This window comes from Rattus norvegicus, chromosome X (genome assembly GCF_036323735.1).
Source record: "Rattus norvegicus strain BN/NHsdMcwi chromosome X, GRCr8, whole genome shotgun sequence".
Classification (NCBI taxonomy): Eukaryota; Metazoa; Chordata; class Mammalia; order Rodentia; family Muridae; genus Rattus; species Rattus norvegicus.
Genome location: NC_086039.1, coordinates 157,216,820 through 157,231,132, shown reverse-complemented (window position 1 = coordinate 157,231,132; position 14,313 = coordinate 157,216,820). Strand labels below are relative to the sequence as shown.

Sequence of the window (14,313 nt, the reverse complement as noted above, 5' to 3'; positions counted from 1 at the left end):
GCCAGAAGGGTGGCAGTCACGACCATTTCTTTTCACTGGTTGGCTGTACGTGTTTCCAGTCACGCACGCTCCTTGTAAGAAAGGAGGCGGGACCGAGCGCTACCCACTGCTACCTGGATCAGACAGGCTGGTTGGTTCTACAGTACCCCATGCCTTTTTGTTTTCGTTCTTTTTGCTTAAAATCGCGATACTGAAGTCTTTGTTTCTAAAGATAGACCCTTCCTCTGGCACAGTAGAAAATGCACTCCCTTAGAATGAGAAAAGGGCCCACCGTACCATCAAGGGAACACCAGCTAGCAGTTAAAATGGGCAGGATGGAGGAGTCTAGAGAACAGATGCAGTATCAGAAAAGAGCGGGGAAACCCACTCTTCTGGCAGCCGGGTCTGAAGAACAACATAAGTACCAATGTCCGTGTCATTTGCCATTAAAAGGCAGGTAATATGGTCAGAGCAGAACACTTTCTTTTTATTTAGCATCACTTGACAAGGCAATCCCACTGTAAATTAGGGGTGACTCCAAGGGGAGGATTATCCTTCCTTGTGATTTGCCTTAGAGGAAGGACTGACAGCTAGAGTGACAAAATGGAAGTTGCCATCACAAACGCATGTAGAGACTTTTCTGGGTTTTGTTTTATTTGGTTGGTTTGGTTTTGAAACAGGGTTATGGTATGAACAAAATCACTTTGTAAACCTCAACCTTTCTAGTGCTAGGATTACAGCAGTGAGCCACCAAACCTGCCTACATTTCTGTGACATTTTTATTAGTCTGCCGATTATCTTTACAGATAAGTTCATTCCTAAAGCACTGCAAAAGAAAGGAAAGAAGGAAGGAAGGAAGGAAGGAAGGAAGGAAGGAAGGAAGGAAGGAAGGAAGGAAGGAAGACTACAACCAAATCTTGAACTCTAACATATAAGCTGATTAATCTAAGGCAGTAGTTCTCAACCTATGGGTCATGACCCTGAACGACCCATTCACAGGAGTTGTATATCAGCTATCAAAACTAGCAAAATTAAAATTACAGTTGTAACATAGCAATGAAAATAATTTTATGGCTGGGGTCACCATAATATAAGGAACTGTATTATAGGATTGCAGCAGTGAAAAACACTGATTTAGGAGGAAGTGAACTGATGTCAAGCTACAAAGATCGGTGTGTGATTAAACACATAATGCTAAATTTCTAAAACAGAATCTAGGCAGTGGTATGTACAAATTTTTATCTTTTTGCTTTGTTTTGGTGGTACTGGGAATTGAGCCTAGAGCTTCCTGTGTGCCACTCATAAATTTTATAACTGAGCTACTCCAGGGCTTAAGAGCACCAGCTGATCTTCCAGAGGACCTAGGTTCAATTCCCAGCACTCACATGACATCTCCCAACTGTTGATAATTCCAGTTCCAGAGGATTTGACACCTTCACACATGTGGACAAAACACCAATGTACATGAAATAAACATTTTTTAAATTGTAGTAAGATAACTTAGCTACTCCCCTAACTCATGTATGTTTTTTATAGTGGTCTATGTATTGTTAAAATAGTATTTACCCCAAATTCATGTCCCCCTCTAAGTTGTACATACATCTTAATTTGGAAACAGGGTTTTTGCACATGTAATCAATTTATAATAAACTCATACTGACATACTGACAGCTAATGTCACAATATGGAAGGATGAGTCATAACCCAATGGCTGGTCATAAAGAGATAAATGTATTTACCTACTTTTTGTTTATTTGTGATGGGCTCATATAGCCTGGGGTGGCCTCAAACTCACTACATAGGCAATAATGACTTAGAACTCCTGATTCTCCTGTTTTCACCTCTTCTAAATGCCACCATGCTAAGCAAAAAAGGAAAACATAGAGGCAGACAGGGAAGAAAGCCATATAAAGAAAGACTGCAGTGATGCAGCTACATGCCAAGCATATACAACCAGGAAAGGAAAAGCAGGAACCAATTCTCTCCTAGATCCTTCAAAGCAAACTTAGCTCCATCAAAACCCTGATTTGTGACTTGTAGCCTAGAAAATTATCAGAAAGAATTCTGTTTTGTTTTAAGATGTCTAGTTTGTGGTAATTTGCTACAGCACCCTAGGGAACTAATACACTATTTATTTGGTCTATCTCACAGGAAGAAAATATAAGAAGGGTGTTTAAGAGTGTTTGTTGGGGAAAATGTGTTTGTTAGATTAGCAAGGTGGTGCATCAGGTATGGGTGCTTGCACCCCAAACCTCACAACCTAAGTTCAATCACTGGAACTTTCATGGTGGAAAGACAGAACAGATTCCTTCCTACAAGTTGTCTTCTGACCTCCACATCCATGCTCTGGCATTGGCACACGAGAGAGAGAGAGAGAGAGAGAGAGAGAGAGAGAGAGAGAGAGAGACAGAGACAGAGACAGAGACAGAGACAGAGACAGAGACAGACAGAGACAGACAGACAGACTGACAAAGTAAATAAGTAAATGCTTTTAAATGTGTCCTGGGCTAGAGAGATGGCTCAGCAGTTAATAAAGCACTTACTGACTGCTCTTCCAGAGGTCCTGAGTTCAATTCCCAGTAACCACATGGTGGCTCACAACCATCTGTAATGAGATCCAATGCCCTCTTCTGGTGTGTCTGAAGAGTGACAGTGTCCTCATATACATTAAGTAGATAAATAAGGGGTTGGGGATTTAGCTCAGTGGTAGAGCGCTTGCCTAGCAACCGCAAGGCCCTGGGTTCGGTCCCCAGCTCCGAAAAAAAGAAAAAAAAAGTAGATAAATAAATGTTTCCTGTCAACAAAGATGTTGGAAGACTGTGTATCTCTGATTGATACAGCCTTTTTAATTTGGCAGCATCTAAAAAGTAGAAAGGAAAACATGTCAGCTTCTGACCTAGTCAAATACATCCTGGTATTTGCCAAGTAGGTGTGGCAGCAGCAGTGGTTGGGCAATGTCCTTGTCTAGTTAAAAGTTCTCAAAATTGGGGTTGGGGATTTGGCTCAGTGGTAGAGCGCTTGCCTAGCAAGCGCAAGGCCCTGGGTTCAGTCCCCAGCTCCAAAAAAAAAGAATAAAAAAAAAAGTTCTCAAAATTTGCAACTACAAATAAATATCTTTGAATATAAATGTGTGCTTGGCTGAATGTTTCTGTTTAATGAAATCATAATTAAATAACTTTTTAGTTAAGAACAATAAACTTATCCAGACATATGGTACCTGCCTGTGACTTAAGAGGTCAAAGCCAGCTTTGGCTACATAAAGAGTTCAGGGCCAGCCTGAACTATGTGAGAACTTGTCTCAAATTTTAAACAAATAAACAAATAGACAGATACATAAATAAATAAAAGAGTAGCCAAGTGGTGATAGTGCATGCCTTAATGTCAGCACTTGGAAGGGAGAAGTAGGTGGATCTCTCTGAGTTTGAAGCCACCCTGGTCTAGAGTGAGTCCCAGGATAGCCAGGGCTGTTACAGAGAAACTCTGTCCAAAAAAAAAAAAAAAGACAAAACAAAACAAAACAAAACTCAGAAGCAGATAGGACCTTTGAGTTTGAAGGCAGCCTGGTCTACAGATCAAGTTCCAGTACAGTAAGGGCTATACAGAGAAACCTTGTCTTGAAAAACCAATATTAATTAATTCCTAGGTTAGGAGAAGTCCTCTTTATTCAACCATTTTTCTCCTATTTCTTGCTTTGTTTGTTTTTAGGGTTGGATTTTAAAACCAGGCACTCAAGACCTCACACATACTAGATAAGTGCTCTACTAATTGAACCAAATCCCCAGCCCTTTCTATGATTTATTTTTTTACATTTCTGTGTGTTTTGTATGCATGCATGCACACCACATGTGTACCTGGTGCCGGTACAGGTCAGAAGAGCATTGACTCTTTCATACCTGGAATTATAGATGGTTGTATGTTGCCGTGTAGGTGAACAGAAGCAAACCTGGTTCTAAACTGTTGAACCATGTCTCCTATACCCCTCCTTTCTTTATAAGACAGTTGCTGTCTTCAGACTCAAAACACATCAAAAGGTAGCATCTGATCCCATTATAGATGGTTGTGAGCCACCAGGTAGTTGTTGGGAATTGAACTTGGAACCTCTGGGAGGTTCTGAAGAGCAGCTGGTGCTCTTAAACATTGAGTCATCTCTCCAGCTCCTTAAGGTCTTTTTTTCATGCTAGGGATCAAACCCAGGATTTCTTATATGCTAGGCACACACTATACCAACCAGTCCTTTTTTGCCATTGTTGTTTTGATAAGGTCTTGCTAAGTAGCTCCAATTGGTAAGGAACTGGCCATACAGTGGGAAGTGACTGAATTTTTCTGATCAGTCTCTGTTTGCATAGTTAGTCTATATTTGAAGGCATGGTATAACTCGATAGTAGACTGTTTGCCTAGCATACTGGAGGCAGTATTTTTTTTTAAAAGATTTATCTTTGTGTATGTTTGTGTGTAGGTGCCCAGGGAAGCCAGAGAGAGTACTGGATCCCCTGAACCTGGAGATATAAGTGATTTGAGTCTTTTGACAGTGATGCTAGGAGTAGAAATTAGGTCTTCTGCAAAAGCAACAGGCACTCTTAACTGCTGAACCATTTCTCCAACCCCCAACTCTCTATGTGTATATGGGTATAGGCATGGGCATGGGTCATGGCATGTATCTAGAGGTCAGATTAGACAACTTTCAGCAGTTCCTTCTGTCCTTCCACCATGTGGGTTCTGGGCATCTAACTCAAATTGACAGGCTTTATACTTGCTCAGGCATCTGGCTGACCCTATTTTTTCTTTTGGATAAAAGGGCTCACATAGCCCAGGGTGGCCTTGAATTTACTACGTAGCCAAAGATGACCTTTAACTTCACTTTACATCACAACTGCTGGGATTATAAATTTACACTAGTGAGAGGTGTATATTTGAATAAATGAAACTATGAATTTAAAACTCTTGAAGAAATGTAACTGGCATTTCTCAAATGAATACAAAAATAGATCCATAAAAAAGTGATGTTATCCTTGAACCTAAGTTGTATGTCTGGCTTTTACATGTATTCTATTCCCACAAAGTGATGGCTTCCTCTTCTAAAAAAGTCTTAAAAAGCTGGGTGTGTAGTGCATGCCTTTAATCCTAGCACCTGGGAGGCAGAGGCGGGCAAATCTGCTCAAGGTCAGTCTGGTCTACAAAGGAAGTCCAGGACAGCCAGAGTCACACATAGAAATCTGGTCTTAACAAAAAAAAGTTTTAAATTTTTCCTTCTTTTTCCCCCCAAAACAGGGTCTTACCATGTAGCCCTGGCTGTGGTGGAACTCATTACGTAAACCAGGCTGGCCTCAATATAGAGACCCACCCCAAGTGATGAGATTAAAGGAGCGCATCACTATGTACACCCAACTTTCCTCAAGACAGGTTCTCACAATGTAACCCTAGCTGGTCTGGAACTTACTAGTAGACCAGGCTGGCTTTGAACTCATAGAGATCTGCCTACCTTTGCCTCCCACGCTTGGCTTTTCTTCTTTTTCTTCTTGTGTTTTCCCTTTTTAGTCTCTCACTCAGTATCCCAGGCCAATCTTGAACATACAACAATGTTCCTGCTTCAGGCTCCCTAGTGCTGAGATCACAGGTATGTATCATCATGTCTGACTTCACTTGAGGTTTTAAAGCTAGTTTATTAATCTTGTTTTACCACCTTTATGAATCCTGCCACATTGTCATTTGGCTTACAGGTGATAACAAAAGACTTGAGTGGCCAAGCATACTGAGATTCCAATGTCCATCTACTGAAATAATCTCACTGTATCCAGGGGCAAGGATCCTGTTTTTTTGTTCAGCAAGGTGCTTCTCATCTGCACTCCTATACAGAAGACAGAAGTATGGTGGCACAACACAAATGTTTTATTACTCTAAAAACATTAAAACCCAGATCCCAGGTAATAGAGGAGGTCAAGGCAAAATGATGAGAGAAGTAGGTAGGCCCTGATATTGGGGGTTCATGGTCAGGTCTTGGGGTCCTTTTTCTGCCATCTACAAGAAACATCTAGCTAAGTTTAGCTGTGCTTGAATCCTGACCAATACTTCACTTCTCATCTACAGGCCACCCAAGGACAAACCTTGTACCAGGAGCTCAGGTAGAATGACTTGGCTGACAGCCATCCCTGAGGAGGTTTGTGAGCAGTGGGCAAGTGGTAGCCTATCAAGGGACCATTTGAGTCCTCTTTCTGCACCTATAACCAAGACACCTATTCTCCTACTGAACTAGTTGATTAACTACCTGCTTTGTTCTCTCCCTGAGAGAGGTGAGAAGGAGGGCCCTGCCTAAGAGTGTCCCTTCCTTCTCCACAAAGTGTAAGGGACAGCCAAAGCTCTTCTTTTAGTTCAAGACCCAGAGGAGTCAGATGTTCAAGAATAAAAAAGGGTATCCAGCAGGAATTAGGAGTCAATCTATCTGAATTAAAAGCATCAGTCCATTTCCCAGCCTCAGTTTTGTATAGGGAAGAATCTCAAAAGCAGTAAAGATCCAAGCAGGCTTGGTCAGGGTCCTCCTGTACCACCGCTTCCCAAACCCTGAAGGGCCCAGTGTTCCCTTGGCTAAGAACTGCAGGGCACAGACTGAGCAGGCAAAGCCTATCTTCCAGGCTGGAAATGATTGTGGAGCTGTTCTGCCTGCATCTTCAGCCGCTGGAATTCCTCTTGAATGAAGTCTGTGAGGGCTTTCCGCATCTCCACCTAAGAGCAAGGACGGTGCTGGCCTGCATTCCTCAAGGACCATAGCTAGGGTACCCTGGGAGTCTGAGGGACTGAAAAGGCGAAGGACAGCTAGGGAACCCTTGGAGGAAACTTACAGCTGACTTGTTTTCTGCCCGGAGCCGCTCAAGCACAGGGAGTGTACTGAAGGGCTTCCCAATCAGCACGGTGATTTTCTGTAAGAAGGCAGGCCATCAAGGATGACAAGGAACCTATAGTTCCAGCCCAAATAATGAGGGGAGTCAGAGCCATTCTCTGTCCCTGATGGGGTTGGTGTTCCTGAAAGCCACTGTCACTCTCCAAAACAGGCAGTTGGACTTAGTAGTCCTAGGACTCATCCTGTCAATGATTTATCCCACTCTACCTTGTTCCTCACCCCCACCTGATTTCAATTCTTATTCTAAAAGTCTTGCTTCTACAAAAGCCCCACTTAGCTCCCCCACTACAAGCTCATGTTCAGCAAATCATCAACCAATCCTGTATAGTATGGACTAGAAAACACAGGGCAGTTAGCAAGCAAACAGAGAAGAGTCAGCAGTGCCTACCCACCTGTCCAAAGCGGGGGAAGTAGGGTGGACTGTTAGGGAGGACATCATTCATTCCTGTACCACAGTGGATAGAAAGTGAGACATTGGGGGAAGTAGGATACCACAGAGAATCCCAGGTACTTCTCTCAGCCACCCAACAACCTGAAATCCCCCTTTACAACATCTAAGACAGTCCCCTTCCTACCCCAAACCCATGACTCACCAACATGCCATAGTGGCAGGATGATGGGGTTTAGATGACACTCAGCAATCAGCCGTCCAATTCCTACTTCGGACAAAAGCAAAAGCCTTGGCACAAGCTGGGCCAAACTTCCCTGCCAAACTCTGGCCAATGTTACTTCTACAGTCTTCCAATTAAAGACTTAGTCCTTGACTCACCACCTGTACCTTTTCTACTGCTCCTGACACACCCACCTGAGAGAGGAATGAAGCCTGGGACCCAAGGAGCCATCTTTGGATGGGGAAACTGGCTGTGTCAGGCTGGCCAGCAATACTTACCCCATTTGAAGCGCAGGAACTCAGAACTCATGTTTACTTTTCCTAATGATAGAACACAAAGACAAAACTTGGGCCTAGAACCACGAATGCTGGAGGGCCCTGACCAAGCACCCAACTGACCTTCTGGAAAGATGTGTACCCAGTCCCCATGGTTAAGCTTCTCCAAAATGAAGTCCATCCCTTTCTGATAGACACCATCTCCTGTAGAGAAAGTTCTGTTTTCCTTAATCCATTCTCTAGGGAAGAAATCAAACTCTACAAACCATAGTGAAGTACATTCTGGTCTATTCCTGATCCATCTACATCAGGATGGAGGCAACAGTTCATTCCCCATAGCACAATCCATAGATACCTGAAAAACTAGAGCCTGTTTCTCTCTGCTACTCTGGCCCTTCACAGTTTTGGTTTGACCATACCTCCTCTCAAGATGGAAATGGTGGCTCATGCCAGCAATCTCAGCATTTAGGCTGAAGCAGGACTGCTCTGAGTTGGAGGTTAGGATGGGCAATACAGTAAGATCCTGTATCAAAATGAAACAGTATTCTTCAACTTCCTAGTTCCTGTCATATGCAAATAGCACCTTCTTTTTTTGAGACAGATATTGCTATATAACCCAGGTTGGCCTCAAACTTACAGCAATTCTCTTGCCTCAGCTTTTCTAGTACAGGATAACAGGCATGCATCAAGACACCTAGACAGTATCTCTCACTGAAATGATAACCATGGCAACTCAACCTCCCTCTGCCCTATAGCCTGCTTTGTAGGAACCTGCTCCCCCAACACATATCCATTTGCTGACTACAAATCAGCTCCAGGGCCTCTCTACTTTTTGGAAGGCTTCAACCTTCCCTGAGGTTTCTAGGCTACGGGAGAACACTTCAGGAAGTAGAATATATAGAAGAGGCTGGGAAACTTGGGAGAACTGATTAATATTTCAAGAGGTGTGACCTAACACCTTTTGTGGGCTAGCAACTTGGGAGTCATCTAGACATAGTAGGAATCCCCACATAGTGGAAAGATAGTCATAAGGTGGACAGAATCAGAAAATGAAAGTGAGGAGGCCAACTTTTTTTTATTTTTATATTTAGTAACTATCCTAATCTTATAAATTTGGGGGTATCTCACAGGACACAGAGCAACACTAGAGCCATCTCAGGTCAGTACACTGAGAATTGCCTTTCCAGGGCTGGAGAGATGGCTCAGTGGTTAAGAGCACTGACTGCTCTTCCAGAGGTCCTGAGTTCAATGTCCAGAAACCACATGGTGGCTCAAAACCATCTGTAATGGGATCTGATGCCCTCTTCTGGTGTGTCTGAAGACAGTGACAGTGTACACACATACACAAAATAAAATCTTTATTGTTTTTATATATTAAAGATAGGTTTCCTGAGAAGCCATTCTTGGGCAGGCAAGTTCAGTAGACCTAAAGACTAAGGCCAGGAAAGTCACCATGAAGGAAAGGGAGGTAGGTGAGGGAAAGAGAAAGAGAGATGTGCTTGGAGAGCAAGAAGAAAATAAAATAAAAATCTCTTTTTAAAAAAGAATTGCCGGGGCTGGAGAGATGGCTCAGCAGTTAAGAGAACTGACTGCTCTTCCAGAGGTCCTGAGTTCAATGTCCAGAAACCACATGGTGGCTCACAACCATCTGTAATGGGATCTGATGCCCTCTTCTGGCATGTCTGAAGACAGCTACAGTGTATTCATCTATAATAAATAAATAAATCTTTTTTTTTTTTTTGGTTCTTTTTTTCGGAGCTGGGGACCGAACCCAGGGCCTTGCTTTAGCTCTACCACTGAGCTAAATCCCCAACCCCCAATAAATCTTAAAAAAAAAAAAAAGAATAGCCTTTCTGTTGTACTCTGTAAGCTTCTTGTTTGGAAGGTAGGGTTAGGGGTTTAGGAGTCTCAGACCAATCTCAACAGGGACCTGATCTGGCAGCTCATCGAGGAAGCAAAGGTCGGGATGACCTCAGGAAACAAAAAGGGCCACAGATTCCCTACTTGGGATGGTAGTGCACAGCATGGGTGGTCACCACAGGTATTTGCTCCTCTAATAAACCTTGATGTTGAAATATAACCCCTGTGCTTGAAATTGGGAAGTAAAAAAGGATAGTATATCTTTGGCATAGTTTTCAGCTATTTCAAGTGCTATTTCTACTTGTACGAAATCACTTTGGTGCTTAAAGGTCAACCTACAAAGTCCTAGACTTCTAGAAAAATGGTTTAAATACAGAAACAAAGTATCCCAAACTCTGTTTCAGTCACACATAATTAGATCTTTGCTGTCCTTGAAAATAATGTTTCACTTTCTAGTTTTTGTTTTCTACTTTTACAATACTGGGGATAGAACTCAGGGCTCTATGCTAGCTAAGCACAAACTGTACCACTGTGCCACACCTCCAGCCCTCAATTTTTCTGTCTGCATGGGTACATACACATGACTACCTTTTATTTTTGAGACAGGGTCTCAGTTTCTAGTTGGCCTCAAACTCATGGTAAATCACCTACCCCAACCTACCATACCAAATACTGGGACTATAGGCATAATACACACCTAGCTCGCTCCCTCCTTCCTTCCTTCCGTCCGTCCATCCTTCCTTCCTTCCTTCCTTCCTTCCTTCCTTCCTTCCTTCCTTCCTTCCTTCCTTCCAAGACAGGATTTCTCTTCATAGCCTTGGCAGTCTTGGAACTAGCTCTGTAGACCATACTAGCCTCAAACTCAGAGGTTCACCTGCCTCAGCCCGAGTGCTGGGGATTAAGGTATGAGCCACCATGACTAGCTTCTACATTTTTATTTTTGGTAAGATAGGGTATCATGCTAGGCTTAATCCCAGCACTTGGAAGGAAGAGACTGGTGGATGAGAACTCATCTGGTCTATAGAGCTAGTTCCAGGATAGCCAGGACTACACAGACAAACTGTCTTAAAAATAACAACAACCAAAGAAAAATAGAGCTCACCATGTAGTCCTACAGTTCTGGTCGGTCTGGAACTTGCTATGTAGATCAGGCTGGCCTCAATCTCACAGCAATCCTCATGTCCCTGCTTACTGAGTGATGGGATGGGATTACAGGCATGTGCCACCATGTCCATCTCAGATCCTATTTTTTTTCCTTTTAATTTATTTTAATTTTTATGTTTTGTCTGCATGTATGTCTACGTAAGGGTGTAGGATCCCTTGGAACTGGAGTTACAGGCATGAACTGCCATGTGGTTAATGAGAACTGAATCCAATCCTTTGAAAAAACAGCCAGTGCTCTTAACCACTGAGACATTTCTTCAACCTCTCAGATTGGTTTTTAACTGGAAGAAAGTCTAGAATGAGATCAAGAAGAACAGAACTAGCAGTATAGGTCATAGGTACAGTATATGCCTAGAATATATAAGCCTCTGTGTTCTAACCCCCAAACTAAAAACAAAAGAAAAAAGAAAATAAAATGAAAGAGGTAGAGAGATGGCTCAGGAATTAAGAGCACTGGCTGCCCTTCCAGAGGTTCTGAGTCTAATTCCCAGCAACCATATGGAGGCTCACAGCTATGTGTAATGGGATCTGATGCCCTCTTCTGGTGTCTGAAGACAGTGTACTCACACATAAAATAAACAAATCTTTTAAAAAAGGAATGAAAACAGATGCATACACACAGGACTTTTGAGTTTGCAGAGGAAAGGGGCTTAGAGTCAGGGACAGGTATAAATTATCAGAATGCTGACATATCAGAGCAGGACCTGAGAGAAAATGACACTGAGACTCTATCATTCAGCAAAATGATAGAGTCTCTGCTGGGATGCTTAGAAAGATGGAAATAGAACCTTCACCCTTCAGACATTCTCTACCCTATCTTTCTAGTCTATTTTTAGAACACCCTTTCATTCTTTGCTTGAAAAGGAATCTGCCTACCCAGATAAAAGGGCAATGTGGATCTGAATCTTAAGTTTGCTACCTGTTAGTCTATGACCTTGAACTTCTAAGTTTTGTCTAGAGAATCTGAGCCCTATGTGGAGAATGGGAATCAAGCTGACCGTACACTTAGGGGTTTGTGAAAGGTACTGAGTGACCTATCCAAGCCTCCTCCCCACTGTTTGTTCTCCCCAAAACAAAACCCTTGGCCTTTTATACATGTACTTCAGTGCATCATAAAGTGTTAACACCATACTGTTCTTCTCCCTGAAAGGAGTGGTAGATTCAGAAGAGACTGCATAAGGCGTCCTTGAATTCTCCCACCAGAGTTTTGGACAATCTTTAGGCAACTGCAGAGATGCTAAGAGGTCATCCTTCTCTCTATCTTCTATCAACTATACTGCCATGCATGGCTCCACTAAGTCCTTCTAAGACAGAGACATCGGCCACCAGATTCCTTGCCCTCAAGGGAGGCCTATACATGCCTCCCAGAGGAGCAGCTCACCTCGACATACAGGCACACATTTGCCCAAGCTGAAGAAATGGGAATGCAGCTCCTTGGTGAAGCAGATGTCTGCAGCTGCTGGGGTCCTAGAGCAGCAACAGACCCAGTCATCCCTGCCTCCAAGACTTCCCTTTGCTTGTCCCCAACTCTCCCCACCCAATACAATGTCTGCCATCACTGTCAAACAGAATGAAGCTCTAAGAAAAGGTCCTAAGGGGCCCCACCCATGCCCTTCCTGGAAGGCTTGGATGCCACCTCCTGAGCAGAGGAGAAAGGCAAATCTGAGCAGAAATGGATGGATCACTTCAAGGGGCCCATTCTTCCTCACCAACGCATCAACTTCAGGTTCCAGATGTGGCGGAGTTTCAGGATCCCTACGAAAAAGGAAAGTCCTTTATGTGACATGGTTACTTCCACACTCCTTCTAAATTTCTGATATCCTGTCCAAATCACATTCCCGGGAGGAATCCTAAGGGGGACACACAAAACTTCAGCAGCCAAGCAGTATATCCCCAAACAAGGCCAAGTTTTCCCAAAGAGCCTGGTGAGAAGTGAATCTATTCTGTCTTTGGTGGGGGCCTGTTCTTGTTTTGCCTCCCTGAACCCAGACACTGGTATCGTACCCCAGAGATGAGGGTCATCCATGCAAGACTGGTGGTTAGAGACGGTGATAAGAGGGGTCGCAGGACCTCGGTTCTCAATGAGCTCATACAGCACTTCCTTGTTGTACACGGTAAGGTGGTTCATATACTCTGGGAAGAGAAGTCAGTCCCAAGCTCTAGGTCATTTTCACCTGCCCAAGGCCTCTTAGTGTGCCAGAAAAGCCCCTGCCAAATTCCCAGTCCCCAACCCCCGCCCCCGGCCAGGCCAGAGGCCTGTTAACAGACTCTGCCTTGGCCTTTGGCCACTCACTGGTCCAGAAGCAGCTGTAGGTGCCAACTAGACCCATGACGACACTGCTGGCTAGGGTCCAGGTGAGTCGGGGCACCGCGGGGAATGGCCACTTCACGTGGAGGGGCATCTCCTTCGGCTCCGGCCCCGCCCCCGGAGCCCGGAGCTCCTCTGGCCCCAGGCCAGCCGGTGTCCTCCACTACTCAGGAGAGGGCTCTCCAACAGACTGGCAGAGACCTAGACTAAGATCGCCTGGTGGGACAGCTCAGAGCCTCCCTAGCACTGCTCTCCGGATAGAGAAGAGGCGCCGCTCAGGGGACGAGACAGGGTTGCAAAGCCACGCGCACTAAAAAGCAAGTCTTGGTGGCCTCAGGTCGGCGACTCTGCCGGAAAGCAAGTCGGGGAAGGGTCCTTGACTGTTGTCGCAAAACATGCCTAGGTCGCTTGACGGCTGCCGGGGCGGACCTACGCCAGCCTCGCTCCGCCCCCTTCCCCCGTCAAGGTTTTGTCTCCAAACCACCGGAAGTAGTGCGTCTCTTTGACTCCTTAATTCTAGTGTCAATAGGCAACATTAGCTACGCAGCACGATTACCTGAAGTCACGCAAGCCTTAGGCTGGTGGAACATTTTTACTTGTTCTCTCTTCCTCTCCTACCCGGTGTGTAACCGGTTAATGCTTGCTTCTGAAGGCGCACAGGGAGACCAGAAAAGAGCATTGAGTATCCGTGTCTATTATTCTCTGCCTTACTACTTTTTATTGTAGTATTTCCTCCAGTGATCTGGGGGTTGGTGGTGTTTGGTTATCTCCATGATAACCAAATGATGCCTAACATTCATGTGGTACCAGAACTAACATTTCTTCTATGAGGCATTTTTCCAAACTGCCACTCCAGAGTCATGCAGTGGGAACCTAAACGGGTTCAGTAGCCAGTCGCGCTACCTATCCTGTGCAGAATGTCATTTGCTTTGGGTTTTTTGAGCAGTCACACAGGCAAACCTAATTTAGGGAGTGCACACCTACATTGTGGTTCAGTGCCTGAGTACCCGGAGAGAAGACTGTCTCTGCTCTGCTCTTTGCTGCAGGAACCGGCCAAAAAATGAGCAAGCAAACCTCACCTTGGTCCCTAGGTCCAGATAACTGCTGCTTCTTGGCGCGGGTGGCAGTAGCCACACTCAGGTCCTCAAATTCCTGTTAGCTCTGCAAAGAAAAACCCATCATGGGCGTGGTGGGCAGCAGTAGCCAGTTCCCAGGCACCGCCTC

At 44.4% G+C, this 14,313-nt stretch overlaps 1 protein-coding gene across 9 annotated transcripts; it reads right to left on the bottom strand.

Annotated features, from left to right (window-relative positions):
• Nucleotides 1-608: 608 nt before the first annotated feature.
• Tafazzin (tafazzin, phospholipid-lysophospholipid transacylase) lies at nucleotides 609-14,307 on the bottom strand. 9 transcript variants are annotated; one of them, XM_039099919.2, is made up of 12 exons: nucleotides 14,169-14,307; nucleotides 13,646-13,735; nucleotides 13,075-13,436; nucleotides 12,786-12,914; nucleotides 12,491-12,536; nucleotides 12,163-12,248; nucleotides 7,881-7,961; nucleotides 7,761-7,802; nucleotides 7,465-7,530; nucleotides 7,264-7,316; nucleotides 6,813-6,890; nucleotides 5,845-6,696 (listed from the first exon to the last, which is right to left on the bottom strand). In XM_039099919.2, exons 3-12 carry the CDS (start codon nucleotides 13,181-13,183, stop codon nucleotides 6,595-6,597), a joined length of 792 nt encoding a protein of 263 aa, XP_038955847.1. In that variant the 5' UTR covers nucleotides 13,184-13,436; nucleotides 13,646-13,735; nucleotides 14,169-14,307; the 3' UTR covers nucleotides 5,845-6,594. The 9 variants fall into 9 exon arrangements, with proteins under 9 accessions (XP_038955848.1, XP_063136234.1, XP_038955847.1 ...); XM_063280163.1 differs by having other exon boundaries at nucleotides 7,465-7,527; XM_039099920.2 differs by lacking the exon at nucleotides 5,845-6,696 and adding an exon at nucleotides 609-5,824 and having other exon boundaries at nucleotides 13,075-13,735.
• Nucleotides 14,308-14,313: the final 6 nt, after the last annotated feature.

What these genes read in the sequence shown, in the direction of transcription:
- Tafazzin (XM_039099918.2), bottom strand. Translation starts at nt 13,183, where the DNA reads ATGCCCCTCCACGTGAAGTGGCCATTCCCCGCGGTGCCCCGACTCACC. An exon ending in ATGTGTGCCTGTATGTCGAG is followed by an intron (nt 7,962 to 12,162) that starts GTGAGCTGCTCC and finishes CTTTCTCTACAG; the next exon opens with GAGATGGTGTCTATCAGAAA. An exon ending in GGTACACATCTTTCCAGAAG is followed by an intron (nt 7,803 to 7,880) that starts GTCAGTTGGGTG and finishes TTCTATCATTAG; the next exon opens with GAAAAGTAAACATGAGTTCT.